Raw genomic sequence first — 17,315 nt, 5'->3', positions numbered from 1 at the left:
TTGTATGGACGGTGCAAGATGGGTGTGATAATTTCCTCTTATTGATTTTTACACGTGATCCTCCAAAGCGACATGTTGAACAGGTAAGTACAATATGGTCCATATTTACCTATCTGACGTACTTTATGTACATGCCCCCCCTACATACAATCTTTTTCATTTTGCTGTAAATGTGCATATCCTCAACTGATGCGAAGTTTGCGTTGAGTGATAAAATTTTGACCAAAATGTTGCTAAACGTATTGCTGGCGTGGTCCGTTTCTTGTATTGTGTCCAGTATAGCGTGCCTCCTTCTGGGGGTTTGTTGTGCCAGGTTGTGCTATCTTCTGTGGTGGACGAGGCGAATTCAAATGCAGGTGAATCAAAATTTCAAAATTTTGTATTAAAGAAATGTTATAAAATACAATTTTGAACCTAATATTTTTAAATTGTGACAAAAACCAATGCAAGTTTTCAACGACAATATTAAATTCTGCTCTGTAATCTGGTAATTCTTTGTGAAATAAACTTTGATTTTCAGTTCGGAGTGTTATAAATGCATACGTTTTTTTGAATTCTATTCAACTTTTTTTTCCTTGACTTTCAATTCTATCAGGATTCTGACTATGAATCTGGCCTTTTGGGAAAAAGCCGAAGACAATATTTTACGAAAAACGTAGCCTTTCTGCTTATCGCTGCCGTGTCGAACGGGGTCACCTTAGTGAGAGCGTATTCTTGGCGTGACATGGATTTCATGCGTCTCATCTGGTTCGGATTGATGGATCTGGCTGTATCTTTGATGATATTTGGGATGCAATCTGACAACCCAGAGAAGGTGGACGTGTAGGCGAAGGGGGTACAATGAGACAAATAAACATCATAAATTAGACAGAAATTCTAAAAATCGAGACATATGCGAGAACTGTAATTGTGCAGGAATGAGATTTTTATTTTTACGGGAAAAAAGTGTGTGTATGGGGACCGTGCAGGAAGGATGTGGCAGATCATTGATAGATTTGTTCATATATTTATTTTATTCAGCTACCATCCTTTGTTCAAAAATTTGAAAAAAATCTGCAAGTTATGTTTTTTACACAGTGTGCTCAAATGTTGTCATTCTGTGTGCACAGCATCATTAAAAAGTGAGCCGTGTGTTCGTCTTCCTCCAAACGTGGAGGTAATAAAGGAAGATGTCAGTGTGCCAAAAATAGCTAAAAACCGGCTCCAGATGCTGATCTTGTCCGAGTCAAACTGAACTTCAGTCGTTTAACGGAGTGTCAACTAAGAAGTAAAAGTAAAAATCGGATTTTGGTTAAAAATTGAAAAGTTGAAGAGTTTTGAAAGTTCTGTAAGAAATTTCACACCATAAAATTGTTTGTGCCATGATGTGGAATATTTTGACCTACGCGTACAACACGTTGCTCGTCATCTTCATCGCGACACATCTCCTCGTAGGTGCACTCGTAAGGGAGCGAGGACAGTGGGGACGTTCAGAGGCAAAATTATGTATTCTTGTCTTATTTTTTTTATAGATTTCTTTCCTGGTCGGACTTTACTTGGGAATTTATTTGGCGCAGAATTATGCCGTGAGTTAATTCGTTCAGTTAACACGTTTACATTCATAAAGCGTGTCATAAATTAAATATATAGCTTGTTTTACGCAACATTAAATTCATTAAATTAAATGGATGACCCACGCATGCGTTAGGATCAGTTGTTAATTAGCTAATTTTTTATATATGCTTTACATGGACGAATTTTTCTGTGATTTCCATCAGTTACAGAATAGGTATTAAGAGAAATTTAACATTTTCTAAAAACACTGCGAAACTATTGCAAAAATTTGTGCAAATGCTACTTAAATCCTGTCAAAGTGTTATTAAAATCCATCACGATTAAGTTATTATTACACAATATCGTAATTGTGATTTATTTGTCCAGTTATTTCTTTAAGGTAAAATATTGTTAGAAATACCCCCTATATGAAAATTTGGAATTTCCAGGTGCCAAGAATCACTGAGCCGTCCTTGCTGTATGAAAAAGTGGTCCGATTTCTGGAGCAGCATCGACTCCGAAGTATTCGACCGGCCAGAATTATGACGTTGATTCGAGAAGATTCTCCCACCGGAAAGAGCGACGATGTGGTCCAAGGATTACTTCAAGTTAATGCGAGATCTGATTCTTTAGAAAATGAGGACAACCAGGGAACAAATGCAGCAATCTTATTTTCTACGCATGCTCACCTCGAGTAAAAAAATTGGAAAGACTAAATAACTTGCACAAAGTATTAATAATGGGAGGTTATAATTAAAGAAACAATTTAATGATTATCCATGAATTATTAGTATAATACTTATTTAAAAACATTTATGAAATTAATTATATGTAATAGTTTCACATTGATATGTACGATTTCCAAAATTTTCTTGCACTTTTTTCCTCATTTTTTTGATTTTTAATATTGCAACGAAGGTCGTTTTATTTTGTACTTGAATGATGAAAATTAATGGTCAGATTTTTTGCGATGTTTTGTATTTTGTACATATATATTTATTTGCTAATTATTGAGGATCTGCGATACACTAAATAACCCACCTACTAATTTGTACATAACCAAATATAAGATAATGAATATTTACTCATTCTTTTAATGCATTTGCAGATGCAAGCGTGTAAAGTTGAATTATGTAATTATAACAAATACATGCTTTTACAAAAGTAATGAAGTAACACTGTAGATACATTAATTACTTGTCATTTATGAGATTCTTAGATTAGTTTGCTAAATTTGATTGGTAATTAAGTACCCACTCCTGCCAAGCCTGAAAAGTTTTTTGAAGGGGATGCATCTATGTATTAATCAATTTCGTATTAAGGTAAGGGTAATTATGGTTTAATGGCGAAAAATACATGCATGGCTTGTGCATCGGATATGCAAAGTATGTCCATTTACATATCAAAGTATCCAATTCCCTCCTTTCGTCATACTTAAATTATACGATTTTTAAAGTTATAAATACATACATGAGGACAATATACCCAATCCAAAGTGCGGTTTACATAATTATTTACATACATTTGTCTGGGCTTCATTAATCCATCAAACCTTATCAATTCTTCGATTACAAATTAATAATCAATTGTATTTGCCACCGGTTAAAGTTTCCATACGAATAAGACCATGCATGACGGATGTGACGTATTTTGCGTACACACTTACAATGCACATGTCAGACATGTTTCTCACAGATCTTCCTCAAACTAGCACTAAAATATCCAGAAACTAAGCACAAACAACAATTGATATGATGCTTGAGCACTTCTGCAGAATTCGCGAAGTTGCGAAGGTTTTAAGTTGGCAAAAACGCACATTTTCACCATGCGAAACTATATGGGGTTCACCACTCCGCTTCCCGATTTTCTCTTGCGCTTCTCTCCACCAGGTCATCAGTTTTCACCTCTCGATGCATAATTTAAGCAGCGGCTAACTTCTCAACCAAATTACCATTCGAATTATCATTTTTTTATTTTTAATCATTTTTAACCATTTTTGATTTTTGAAATGGATTCCATTAACTTCTTATCAGTGGCAAAATCATTTCAAACACTGGTTGAAAATAGTTTTGAGTGGGCAGATCAGGTTCCAACCGAGGAGGAAAAACAAATTGCAGAAGTTCTTCTAAAAAAGCTTGATGAGCTGCTCATCGAATACATTTTTGTTGAAGAGGAAGAACATTTCGAAGGTAGTAAAGCTTGGGTTAACAAATTTCAAGAGTTGAAGTTAATCTGAAATCGTATTTAAAGGGTGCATAGTATATCTGCGCTAAATGACTACGAGGATGAAGAAGGAGAGCCAATTAAACGAGACAAAGTGGATATGGAATACAAGAAAAGAGCCATAAATGCATTTGAAAGCAATCCGGCGTGGAAATTCTTAACATTCCAGAACAAATTTAAGAAGGTCAAACATCGTAATTATTTGCAAAGATGGAAAAGTCAAATACGCATGGGTAAACTTTGAGATGAGTTTTTTTATTTCGTAACTTTTTTCAATTGATTTACCTAGGATATTTTGTTTAAGGCGGAACAAACTTCGATATTTATATGGAAATTGAGCATCATGTCCTACAACTCTTTCGCGAGGCTCGCCAAGAATTCCGATCGGTCCACAGTATGGATCTGCGGCGCTGGGCAGTATCGAAGGCTAATGAATATCCAGGTTTCAAATTCAAGGCGTCAGATAGTTGGATTGCTCGATTTAAAAGTAGAAACCGGATTTCTTCAAGAAGAATCCAAAAACTAGTGAACAGGTCTTCCATTCGTGATATGGAACAAATAGGTCTCATGGCTGAAGAGTTCAGGAATGAAATGCAACCACTAATTTCTGTTCATGACCCGACGTTAGTTTGGAACACGGACCAAACTGGTTTCAAATACGAGATTGTGTCGAATAGGACGTTGTCTTGGAAAGGCGAGAGGTAAACGTTCGCTTCGGCGATATCCCCAAAGAATAAGGTGACCCACTCGTATACAGTACAGTATACTATTACCTACGCAGGAACAATTCTACCAAAAGTATTTGTATGCTTACAGGTAAATTTAACTAATTAAATTTTCACACCGAATGTTTCAAAATCCCTAACTTGTCTCTAGGAGGCAAGTGGCACCATTGGACCAGTAGTCAAGAAGACACTGTTTTCTGCTCCAAACCTGTTTGTCACCGCTAGCAAGTCCGGCAAATTAAGCAGGCCTTTAGTTGCTACATTTCTGGACGAAATTATACAACCCAATATCATTGGTGATGTACTATACATTTTGGACCACTGGACTGGACAGACAAACCTTCAAATGTATGAGTCGAAATTTAATCCCGATGATGGATGGCCGGCACTCACAGTGAAATTCGTTCCAGAGAATTGTACTGATATTGCTCAGCCATTGGACACCTATTTTCACCGAGAATTAAAATACTTATCGAAACAATTTTATCACTACAATGCGCTATGCCACAAGAATGAAGTTCAAGCTAAACTATTTAGCCGAAACGGAATTTTAAAGTTGATCGCACTTGCTCACTTTCTTTTAAGTGCACCATCATTTATACCGATGATAAAGTATTGTTGGTATTCAAGTGGGCTATGGATCGGGGATGATAAGCCAACATTCGCTAATGTAAAATCAGTCTGCTTTACATATTCTGGTATACAGTGCGTGTTACCTTCTTGTGAAGGCTTGTGAAGAATTTTTTATAAAATGTAGCTGGTGTCAAAACTCATATTGTTTCAAAGACTTTTATGACAAAAATCACATGAATTTGTGTGATGTTGGCCCTTATCACACATAGGAATCTTAATATACAAATAAAAACACGAAATGTTAAAGAACTACAAATAATAATTTGGTTAAGAATTAGTTGCTTAAGTTTTCATCTGCCCACTCAAAACTGTTTTCAACCAGTGTTTGAAATGATTTTGCCACTGATAAGAAGTTAATGGAATCCATTTCAAAAATCAAAAATGGTTAAAAATGATTAAAAATAAAAAAATGATAATTCGAATGGTAATTTGGTTGAGAAGTTAGCCGCTGCTTAAATTATGCATCGAGAGGTGAAAACTGATGACCTGGTGGAGAGAAGCGCAAGAGAAAATCGGGAAGCAGAGTGGTGAACCCCATATAGTTTCGCATGGTGAAAATGTGCGTTTTTGCCAACTTAAAACCTTCGCAACTTCGCGAATTCTGCAGAAGTGCTCAAGTATCATATCAATTGTTGTTTGTGCTTAGTTTCTGCATATTTTAGTGCTAGTTTGAGGAAGATCTGTGAGAAACATGTCTGACATGTGCATTGTTAGAAATCTACACTCTAATAAATTCTGCATTAAAATAATACCAACCTGTATTCATATATTTATGACTTTACCAAAGTGATATTGATAAGTAATACCGTGCAAGTAGTAATAACTCGGTCTTTACAATTTACCATTTCGGTATAAAATTTTGAAGGACGAGAATAAATTTAATACCCCGCGGTATACAGCAACTTTAATACCGAGGAATGAATACCTACCGAAATAGACCAGATTTCTAATAGTGTAATTGGGTAATTTTCGATTGTTTGTGCCTCATGTCATGTCAAAATATTGAATTGATATGATCCTCGATTTTTTTACGATCAATTAACCTAAAAAAATCGGCTACACATTGCATGCACAGTCACAAAATGTGCTTATGTAAAAATAAACACAAATAGAGTATCGAATTTCACGCAGATTCTTCTCATCTGCCCATTGTGTTTGAGCAGCGTGTTCAGATAATGTAGCGACACAATGGTTTTGTAACTGTGCACATAAAGTGGAAGCCGTGGAATAAATAAAATTCGAGTGAAGGATGAGCTTTCTAATCATGCTTTATTATCGCCTTCATGATAAAATAGCCAGGCAGGGGTCTGTACAAAAAGTGTGGTATAAATATTGTCCGAATTTCTGTCGCCAATTTCCATCGTAATTCCCAAAGTTGGTCTTATCGTCATAATTATGAGTTAATGGATTTGGACAACATTCTACGCGAACCACCCCCGGTAATAAATAAAAAGTGAACTGCACTGGTCTGCGGCTGGTTAGTAGTGGAAGTGGATGAAGCAACTGTTCAATTAAAACGCTGTAAGTTTAATACGCACAATACGCGAATCAACAGTGTTGTTTTTATTGTTTTGCATGTACATATCGTCACGATCAAGTGAGCAGTGGTTTGGTTTAAGGGGACCGTGCATAAAGGATGGTCAGAATTTTGACCAGCATCTTTTTAGTTAATTGTGACTATTTTATTTTCAATCCCATAATTAACAGGTTGTCTTGGCGCCTTAAACTAGTGATATTCTTAATGTATTGCCTCCCCACTGAGCGAGAGGAAATCATTGCCGTGAGAATTTCTATTTCTCAATAACGTGGCCCACTTTTCATGCAGTTTAGTTTATGTGCATACACGCGGTGTGTGTGTCTCTCTCTCTCTCATTCTGCAAATTTACTCTAAACGGATCGATACTTTCCCGGAAGGGTGTTGAGTTTAGTGGTTGTGTAGGATATCCGGGTATCCACGGGAATACATACATATTCAGTTCGGGAGAGAAACAGACAGACAGAGACTGGTCTGGTCGAGTTGGGAGAATTGTTTATTTATTTAACAAAACGGCTTACTTTTTTTAAGGAATTTTAATAAAATTTGGGAATAAATTCTTTGGGATGGATTGATAGTGGAGTGTTTTAGTTTGAAGTTAAGGGGGAATTAGTGGGGGTGGTGTTTTAGCGTGTGTGTGGAGGAGGGGGGATTGAGGATGAGTGGGTGTGGCGCTGTTTTGGGGGAGGAGGAATTTATCGCGGCGCTCGATGTGGGAACGACTACGGTGAAGTGTTTAATATTCGATAAGGCTGCAAGAGTCAGGGGACAGGAGGCGACGCCGGTAAGTAGTGATTATTCAGGGAATTGTACTTATGTACATACATATCTGAAAGGTGTAATTGGTAGTAAAATTGTCAATTTTATGCTCTTATGCATATGTACGGGGTGATTCAAAAATAACTTCACATGGATAAATTTATACATTAGTTTTTCAACGATTACATATCAATAGCTTCGACAAGGACTAACATAAACCATGAAAATATTTTCCAATTGAAGTGCTATGAAATTGCGTTACATAAGTTTACAATAACATGTATCCATGTATATATTTATGTAGTTATTTATTTTTAAATATTATGCTTTGTGAGTTTATTTTGTAACTATTGCAAATCATTAGAACATTGGTGGAAAAATTTCTCCACGTGAATCCTTTTTTTTATATTTACATCACCCATTGATTACTCGCACATTTTACCAATTTCATGCACTGCACAGCAAGAAACTATGCATGCAAAATAATCATTAATTACGACCCAATTTATTCGTACATTAGCTGACGAGTGTAATATGTACCGCGTGATTTTTGCCTCCCTCAAAGATGATTTTCACAGTACCTTTTGATCATGGTTTAGATCCGAATTGAATATCCGAAACCGAGATGGGTGGAAATGGACCCCGACGCCTTGTGGGATAATGTCGTCTACGTGTTACGTGGTGCTATACAGGGTAAAGATTTACATATGTATTTGTACCGAACTATATACAAAAAATTCCCATAAATTTTGTAAAGATTTTTAGAACTAAAATTTGCTTATCACTGAATTAAACTCAAGATCTGTAGTGTATTTGGTAGTACTAAAATTCGCGTTTTTGCAACGATTCTAACACGAGTTGGAGAGCATGCGTTTTATTTCAAATTAACGAATTGTACAAATACATTGACTAAATTTATGAAAAATTCATGCACACAAATACAAGGTTTATTATTGAATTGAATTGAATTTATTAATTATTTTTTGGCCACTCGGGCCCATAAAGGAGCGTATAATGAATATAGGTACAAGGTTTATTATGTAAAGTTATTCATCGAATTGTTTGTTCCACAGACGCTGGAATTTCGCCGGGAAAGTTGAGATGCATGTCGATCACGACGCAGAGATCCTCATTCCTTTTCTGGGACGCCAATAATAACACGCCCATCACCAAAATTATCAGTTGGAAGGACCTCCGCGCCACAGAGTTGGTGCGACGGTGGAACACGTGCCTTTACATCAGGTCAGCCCTTTGATAAATATGCACTCTTAAAAATGATGTTACCCTTTTGACAAATAAATGCACACTGAATTTCATATTAAGCAAACTACATACGTATATTAAATCCAGAGCAACATTAAGTTGATAAAGAGCAAAATTTACTTAATTACGTACAATTTTTGTATTTTTTTAAGATCATTCCGACTTCTGTGTAAATTCCTCTATTCGATTACAAAAAACAAGCGTTACTTGTCGGGTTCCGTGTTGCGCGTGATGAATGAACTCGTCGTTATCAGACTGCTTTGGGTGCTCGAAAACGTGCCCGGCATCCGCGAAAAAATCGCCCTTAATCAAGTCAAGTTCGGAACCCTGGACACTTTTATAATTCACAAGTTAACGAGTAAGTTGCAACAAAAATTACGAATTTTGATACAAAATATGGTGTTAATTGGAATTTTTGAAAATTCAACAGATGGAGAGAAACACGTGACTGATTTTAGCAACGCGTGCGTATCCGGGTTTTTCGATCCTTTCGTTCTAAGCTATGCCGAGTGGGCACTGAAAATGTATCGCATTCCGTCCTCCATCCTGCCAAAGTTGGTCCCAAGTTGTGGTTAGTTTGCTCGTTTTTAAGACTTTTTATAATTTATTCCACAAATTCCCAGAATTTTTTTAAGAATATTAAAAAGACTTGCAAAATTCTACAAGCTTTTCTTCAAATTCAAAAGTAAATTAAATTAACTATTTACGAGAATTGTTTTAAGATCTATTTTTACATTGATGGTTTATTTTAATTTATTTTCAAAATTGTCAAATCTTTTTGCAGAATGTTAGCACAAAATACGTAAAATTAGTAAAGCTTTCTTGATAAATTCAAAACTGACTTAATTTAAGAGAATTGTTTTAGTATATTTTTTAACTTAAGATAAATTCAATTGCGATTAATGCAATTTATGCATTTGCAGGACCGCATTTTGGAAATTGTCGAATATTCCCTGGTTTCGAAGTTCCAATCTTGGCCTCAGTTGCGGACCAATCTGCCTCCATGTTCGGGTCGGGGGATGGGGAAAGGGGGCCGTGAAAGTGACCTTGGGAACGGGCGCGTTTCTCGACGTGAACACGGGTACTCGGCCGCACTCTGGCGTGGGGGGAATTTATCCGCTCGTTGGGTGGAAATATGGCGCGGAAATCGCTTACATTGCAGAAGGACAGAGTAAAGATAACGGAAATCTGGTCGAGTGGGGGAGAACAATTGGTGAGTGGGAAATTAAAAATATTGCTATTCACGTCGATGTTCGTAAACCTGCAAAAAGTTTATATACGAATGAAAACCATGCTTATAAAGTTTGTCTTTTATTTATTTTCACTGAATGAAGACTACACTTTGTAAAACAATTTACATAATTACTATTTTGCAAAATTTTCGGAATTACAAAAATTTACGTGAATTGGGTTTAAAATTAAATTGGTACAACTCATTCTAGATTTTTAAATGACTACAAATTACAAAAAATGTTAGAAACAATTTTAAAATACGGAACAGAAAATACAGAGAAAAACAGCTTAAAAATCGTAACAATTACATGTTTTATACAAATTTGCTCAGTAATTTTATCAAATTTTGGGGTTTAAAAGATGATGGAGTGAATTGCTTGGGTGATTCCTTCGAATTATGAAATTTGCCTAGATCGGTTTTTTAGAATTAAAACAAGAAATTTATTAAAATTTATACAGTTTATTTTCAAATCATAAATCTCGTGCTTAGCCAAGGCAAAATTCCCATAAATTAATTTATTTTTCGTTTTGTTTCTAGGCTTGTACAATTCCGTCGCGGAGTCGAGCACAGTTGCCGAATCGGTGGAGGATACGAACGATGCTTATTTTATCCCGGCGTTTAGCGGACTTCAGGTTTTTTTAAAAATTGCAAGTTTTCACCAATACGTGCGAAATTTTTAAAACTACGTCCATTTAATTTTTAGGCGCCTTATAACGACATGACGGCTACATCAGGGTTCTTCGGAATGAGTCCCACAACGACGAAGGCCCATTTGGCCAGGGCCCTACTCGAAAGTTTGGCCTTCAGGGTGGCCCAGTTGCTCAATATTTTGCAAAGAGAAGCGTCCGACATTGAATTTGACCACATTAAGTAAGACAAAAAACTTGGCAAGAATAATTTTAATGTGCCATTTGCAAAAAAATATTTTTGTCTCACTAGGGTAGACGGTGGCGTTGCGAATAATGATTTTGTCCTCCAAACTATCGCGGATTTGACGGGAAAACCAGTAATTCGTCCGGTTTGCAGGGATATGACCGCGTTGGGGTGTGCCTTCATGGCCGGCGTGAATTGTGGTAGGAATCATAACAATTTCTAACTTGTTGTAATTTAAATAAAAAATCAATTGCTGAAATTTGCAACATAATGTTTAGCTTACTTACGAAAAATATAATCCGTGTTACATAAATGTGATCAAAATTTTACCTAGAGGTCGATAATAATTCAATTCAGTTACAAAATTTTAAAACAATTTCAAGAAATTTTAATGACGAAACGACTCGTTTTTTTGCAACTTGAATATTTTCGAAATATGTCTTTCTTGCAATATGCTAGTGAATAAAAACAGAAAAACAGAGTTTTCACTATTTTTGTGAAAAATTTCCAAAAACGAGAATGTCACAAACATTTTTATTATAACTTCAAAAACTGAGTATGATTTTATGCATTTCAGGATTCTGGAGTTCACGAGAAGACCTCCTCCAGTTTTACCGAGTGGAGCGTATCTTTCACGGTGTGGAGGACGGGGTGCGAATTCAGGTCCGTTTCGCCGAGTGGGAGCGTGCATTGGAACGATTCCTTAAGTGGAGAGAGATCAAGGAGCCGTCCTGATGGAAGGCCGCCCTCGCGGCCACCTTACTCATGGCCGTGCTAATCATGATAGGCTTCTTCATGGGGGAAATGTTTTCGCAGCTGGGGGGAAATTTGGAGTTTTGGGAATAAATTGTGTTTTTTTGCACGTGATTTGCACGATCGAATATCTAATATTTTTTTTGTAATTCATTGGAGTGTATAAGTAAATTTATTTATTACCCTTTGCATATTAAAATAGATATGGTGAAATTCGTTAAATTTCTTTACATGTGAAAATTTTCAATAGATTTTGCAGAACAAATTTTTTTGCAAAAAATGGTTTGCTACATAAGTATTGTGCAGGTACATAGATTTTAGCACAATTGTGCAGCAGAGCATTGGCAATCCGCACTTGCAATGTGATTCATCAAAACGCTTTTTGAAATGCCGAAATTTGACTAACCTAAATGAGTTATGATTAATAAGGTGAAATTCTGAGATATCCGAATTTTGTCGTGAGTACGGCCATTACAATATAAATATATAGATTTTTTCTTTTTTACTTATTTATGGGTTTAAGTTTTGAATTTCTATTATGTAAATCTGAAATGAGCTTGTACATAAATATGTTAAAGCTATAAATTATTGATAACGCTTTCTTAAAAATAATGTAACACTTTTAAAAAAAATTACTCGTAATTCTAAGTTAAGCAAACTTAACCAAATACAAAGTAACATTATGTAACTTGATCAATAAAGAACAAAGTTTACTCTGCATTTAGTATAGTTAAATTTCCAAGAGGGTAATATTATTCTTAAGAGTGTACACTGCTGAAATTTTTCAGCTACCGTGCTACAAATGTATATACATAAATATGTACATACAGGGTGGTTTAAATGTCTCGGTGCAATGGACAATTTTGTATGTGCATACATAAATCGCCATTGGTCAAGAGGAATTGGAATTTTTGTTGATTGCTCAACTCGTACATATATCAAAACTGATGGAACCTATAAAATATCAAATTTCTTAAAATCGCGAGTTTCAGATGCAAAATTTCGGTAAATATCGAAAATTTACGAACTTTTCCCTTTGAAAAATTCTCCATTGTAGCGAGACAAGGTTTAAACCAACTTGTATGTGTTGGACGCGATTCTAACGTGTCCACGTGACAACTAACAAGTGATTTACCCCTTTAAATTTATCACATTTTTATCTATGGTCCCAACATTTTGACTAAATTTTTGGTAAATTTGTAGCAAGCTGATTAATGTTGCACGAATATACAATAGGGAAATTTAGGAAAATTAAAATATCGCCAATTTTTTAAGTACGAACTTTTGTAAATTATTAATTTTGTGAATAATTGAAACTTATGAATAAATATCTATGAGCTTTTCAAATTAATAAAACAGCTTACCATAAAGACTTGCAAATTTTGGTTCAAATTGGACAAAAAATAAGAAAGTAATGGAAGCCAGTGTCACTTATGTATCTTTGGCGTCAAGAATCAAATCAGCTATGCATAATTACGTTCGGCATGTATTCGATGTCAATATGGTTTTGCATATTTCAATTGTTTGAATTTCGCCACGGTCACGATTTTAGACCTCCAAACTGTCCTGGGCGAAAAATTCCCGTGGGCGTCAAAAAAATCGTACACGGTCATACGATAGCTCATTTTTTTCGTGAGGCCTTGCCGCGTCCAATAAAAAATATTAGAAAGTCGAAAAAAAATTATCCATGGAGTTTTATTTTTGGCCTCGCATTTTGAATCTTTAAAAAAATGCTGACCTTTGACCTGTGTGTGACTTTAAAAATCGACGACGCGGAAATTTTCCGTAGATACTTTTGACATTTGATCCCGAAGTTCGGAATTTTAGAAATTGTAGGATCATATCGAAATAAAAAATATGTCGTTGCATCTACAATTTCGTGACATACTGTAGGAGCAAAGTGGGTTGTGACTCAACTCCCGAATCATGGCATGCGTGACACAACGGTTTGAAATCGTGTTTAGAATTTACCACGAAACCTATGTATATATGCTTTTAAAAAATTAGTTAACGCCTACTTTGTGTAAAATTGAGCGTTTTTTAGAGCCGATAAGAACATTTATAATTTATGTTTTTCTCTCATACGAGAGAGTGTCTGTTCTCAATCCAACGGGATGCGCACAATCTAAGAAATAGCAGGCATATTCGGAGTATTGACATATTTATACCTTTGTGGTAATGAAAACTCACCCGTCAGAAACCAGCTATTACCAATCGGGGAGGAGGTGATTCCCAAGTCTATACACTGAGGGGATAAATTGTCCGTCACGGTTTAACATAGCTATATCTCGTACAATTTCATAGATATCAATTTGAAATTTTGCATAGTTGTAGACAATCGCATTTGTGATGAAATTGGACTCATAGGTTGAAAAAATAATGCAAAGGTCAAAGGTTACGATTTTTTGACCTAAAACCTCAAAAGTCAGCTACATCAAGAAAATTTTTTTCTTGGTATTTTTATTTTTATAAAGTTAGGGCAAGTCATCCTGAGCATTTTGATATGTTGGTCACCTCTGTGCGATTTTTTTTGTGCCCACAGCGATTTTTTGAAAAGTGATGTTTTGAGATTTTCTCCCGTAAGCCCAATGTTATAACTTTTCAAAACATCACTTTTCAAAAAATCGCTGTGGGCACAAAAAAAATCGCACAGAGGTGACCAACATATCAAAATGCTCAGGATGACTTGCCCTAACTTTATAAAAATAAAAATACCAAGAAAAAAATTTTCTTGATGTAGCTGACTTTTGAGGTTTTAGGTCAAAAAATCGTAACCTTTGACCTTTGCATTATTTTTTCAACCTATGAGTCCAATTTCATCACAAATGCGATTGTCTACAACTATGCAAAATTTCAAATTGATATCTATGAAATTGTACGAGATATAGCTATGTTAAACCGTGACGGACAATTTATCCCCTCAGTGTACATACCAGTACGCAGTGTATTTGTGATTTCACCACATTTTTCACATTGTACCCCATTGAGTTTGACATGTAGATGGACGACGTCCTCTGAGAAAATACGACCAAATTTTAAACGATAGTTAAAGATAACCAATAAGGCGTTAACAAATTTTCATAGAGGGAAGTATAATGAACATTATAGTTCTCAAAGTTTAAAATTAGAATAAATAACTCACAATGGAACCTTTTTTCAAGCTACACGAGATAAGCTTAGTGACTTATGCTAAAAAATCAAGATAAAAATTAGAAATGACGTGGTACTTATCTTTCCGTTGAATGGGCACTTGGAGATCAAATATTTGAGGGCAAAGTTCACAGTAGCGGCCTGTTTTTTTCTCAAGCGGGCGAGCGGAGGAGTGAAAATTTTCTCCTTCGAGGTCACTCGCTCTCCCTTCACTCTCGCACTTCATTCAATGCATATTATTTTTGACAAAATTTCACAATCTCGTAAATTGGTGCATGCATTCATATAATTTTATATTTGCTTTTTAAATTCCTACTTTCCACCGATCCGTAATAAAAAAAGTGACGATGGGTTCAATCATACCTGTGCAAGCGAATTTCGCTTCACTCAACTTCACTCATTTTCAGCTCGGGCCAAGTAGCCCTTCACTCCCCTCATTCGCGTGAAGTAAGGCTGAGTGAGGCTTCACTCACTCATCAATCCCAATCTCACTCCTTCATTCCCTTCACTCCCTCATTCTTCTCACATCACTCATTCCCCTCACTCACCTATTTGCCTCACTCTTTCTGTCATTCAATCAAGTCCCTCGTGTCATCATAATTTAAATATTTTGGCGCCATGTAGTGGGGGAATGTGAGACTGGGCTGGGGCAATGTGAGACTAGGCTGGGGCAATGTGAGACTGGGCTGGAGCATTGTTAGACTAGGCTGGGACCACATGAGACTGGACTGGGGTAATATAAAACTTTCCTGGGGTGATATGAGACGCACTGTTTTAATATTGCGACGGCGAGTTTAGTGTGTAAGCTAATTATATTTCTTCATTTTTCTACTTTTTTCCCCATTTACTTTCATGCACCATGGAAGTATATGTGGAAGAGGTAGTATGTTATCACGGCAGCCAATGTTAATTTGAGAGGGCTCGTGTGGGTCCGTCTTAAGAGATAGAGCAATTCGGTTAAAGGCATTATAATCATCTCTAAAATCGAGGGATAGGGTACGCATGCCGTTTTTCAAAATTTCTAAAACTTTTTGAAATATCCACGTTTACATGCAATAATTTCTGTGCCGTGATCTCAACGCAAAATATTTTTTCAAATGATCTGAGTGACAGATAGACAAAAACCATTGACGGAGTCAAATGCAGAGATAGTTGGGCTACAACAAACGTTTGAAACTTTTTTTGAAATAAAGCATCCCCAAGGCGGGAAAATTCAAAATGTCATATTTGAGGGCGCTCCATTCTCGCTGGAGAAAATTTTTCACAGAATCGATTTCTTGAGTCATTCTCACTGGAATCATATTCCTGAGGATAATGTGCAGTGCCCTCAAGATAACCATGTTTTCGAAATTCGCCTTCTTTGAAAAGTTATCGCTGGTTTTCTGAAAATTTAGATTCCTTTAAATAAAACACATTCTGAATATCTCAGTATACCCCAGTTGGTGGGAACCATTGCAAATATTAACTTATCATATTCGCAGATCATTTGGCTATAGCCAAATATTGTATACATTATTTTCTTGAAACAATGCTTCTCAAGAGCATGAAAATTCAAAATTTTGTGTCATTTCATTCTCACTGAGACAACATACCACGAATTTGATTTTTTTGACAGGATCTCATCTGAATCGTATTCCTGAGATGTAGGGGGTGTGCCCTCATTAGGACCTGTTTTTCGAAATAAGGCTTCTTTGAGGCGCTACATTGAAATTTTCAAAAAGTTGTATTCATTTTCTCCACAAGCTTAAAGTTAATATTGTTGAATTTTCCCAACTACATTTGAATAGAATCAGATATGACAAGCTTCAAGTTAGATTAACACATTTTTCGACATCAACCTTGGACTACGAACATCTTGCGATTTTTAAAATTCGCGCTCATAGATTGTGAATTAATACGTTAGGTATTGGAAAAAGTAGATCCTTTTCCGCGGTTTTACCGCATAACTTGTTCTTCCCCGGAGACAAAGGAGTGAAGGAGATCTTCACTCCTTCACTCTTCATTCCACTCATTTCTCGTTTGAGCCTCCCTCACTCAGCTTCACTCACTCGATGAAAGTTTTCAACTCCCTCACTCAGCTTCACTCTCCTTCACTCCCTCATCGTGAATGAAGCCTCAATTTTCGTAAATTGAGTGAAGCTGCACAGGTATGGGTTCAATAAATTATAAGTGCGTCTAATTAATTAATGTATTAATTAATTATAAATCACAATCCTTAAAGTTGACTTATTTTTATTGCCACATTTCGTTGTATATTTTTGGAATACATATTGATTAATCGATATGCACTTATAATTTATTGAACCCATCGTCCATTTTTTAAATACGGATCGGTGGATAGTAGGATTTTAAAAGCAAATATGAAATTAAATGAATGTATGCACCAATTACGAGATTGTGAAATTTTGTCAAAAATAATATGCATTGACTGAAGTGCGAGAGTGAAGGGAGCGGAGTGACCTCGAAGGAGAAATTTTCACTCCTCTGCTCGCCCGCTTGAGAAAAAACAGGCCGCTACTGTGAACTTTGCCCTCAAATATTTGACCTCCAAGTGCCCATTCAACGGAAGTATAAGTACCACGTCATTTCTAATTTTTATCTTGATTTTTTAGCATAAGTCACTAAGCTTATCTCG

The 17,315-nt window shown here is 35.9% G+C and overlaps 2 protein-coding genes across 4 annotated transcripts; both read left to right on the top strand.

The window, feature by feature from the left end:
* The first annotated feature begins 104 nt into the window (after positions 1-104).
* LOC110855048 lies at positions 105-3,015 on the top strand. Of its 3 annotated transcripts, none has more exons than XM_022103481.2 (4): positions 105-356; positions 596-1,430; positions 1,512-1,565; positions 1,983-3,015. In XM_022103481.2, the coding sequence occupies exons 2-4, from the start codon at positions 1,362-1,364 to the stop codon at positions 2,229-2,231; spliced, it is 372 nt and encodes a 123-aa protein (XP_021959173.1). In that variant the 5' UTR covers positions 105-356; positions 596-1,361; the 3' UTR covers positions 2,232-3,015. The 3 variants fall into 3 exon arrangements, with proteins under 3 accessions (XP_021959173.1, XP_035711735.1, XP_021959172.1); XM_035855842.1 differs by having other exon boundaries at positions 596-1,442; XM_022103480.2 differs by having other exon boundaries at positions 105-1,442.
* A 3,576-nt stretch (positions 3,016-6,591) lies between these two features.
* On the top strand, positions 6,592-12,248 carry LOC110854912 (putative glycerol kinase 5). Its single transcript, XM_022103342.2, is given in 11 exon segments — positions 6,592-7,432; positions 8,007-8,100; positions 8,481-8,649; positions 8,823-9,028; positions 9,101-9,241; positions 9,594-9,680; positions 9,683-9,883; positions 10,442-10,536; positions 10,608-10,774; positions 10,844-10,977; positions 11,355-12,248. Coding segments are annotated over 11 exon segments (1,578 nt in total). The 5' UTR covers positions 6,592-7,306; the 3' UTR covers positions 11,513-12,248.
* Positions 12,249-17,315: the final 5,067 nt, after the last annotated feature.

This window comes from Folsomia candida, unplaced genomic scaffold (genome assembly GCF_002217175.1).
Source record: "Folsomia candida strain VU population unplaced genomic scaffold, ASM221717v1 Fcan01_Sc011, whole genome shotgun sequence".
Classification (NCBI taxonomy): domain Eukaryota; kingdom Metazoa; phylum Arthropoda; class Collembola; order Entomobryomorpha; family Isotomidae; genus Folsomia; species Folsomia candida.
This window is presented reverse-complemented; position numbering and strand designations above follow the sequence as displayed.

Excerpts from the sequence above, each read along its gene's own strand:
- LOC110855048 (XM_035855842.1), top strand. The coding sequence starts at position 1,362 with ATGATGTGGAATATTTTGACCTACGCGTACAACACGTTGCTCGTCATC. Across the intron at positions 1,443-1,511 it reads ATCTCCTCGTAGGTGCACTC|ATTTCTTTCCTGGTCGGACT; the intron begins GTAAGGGAGCGA and ends TTTTTTTTATAG. Across the intron at positions 1,566-1,982 it reads ATTTGGCGCAGAATTATGCC|GTGCCAAGAATCACTGAGCC; the intron begins GTGAGTTAATTC and ends TGGAATTTCCAG.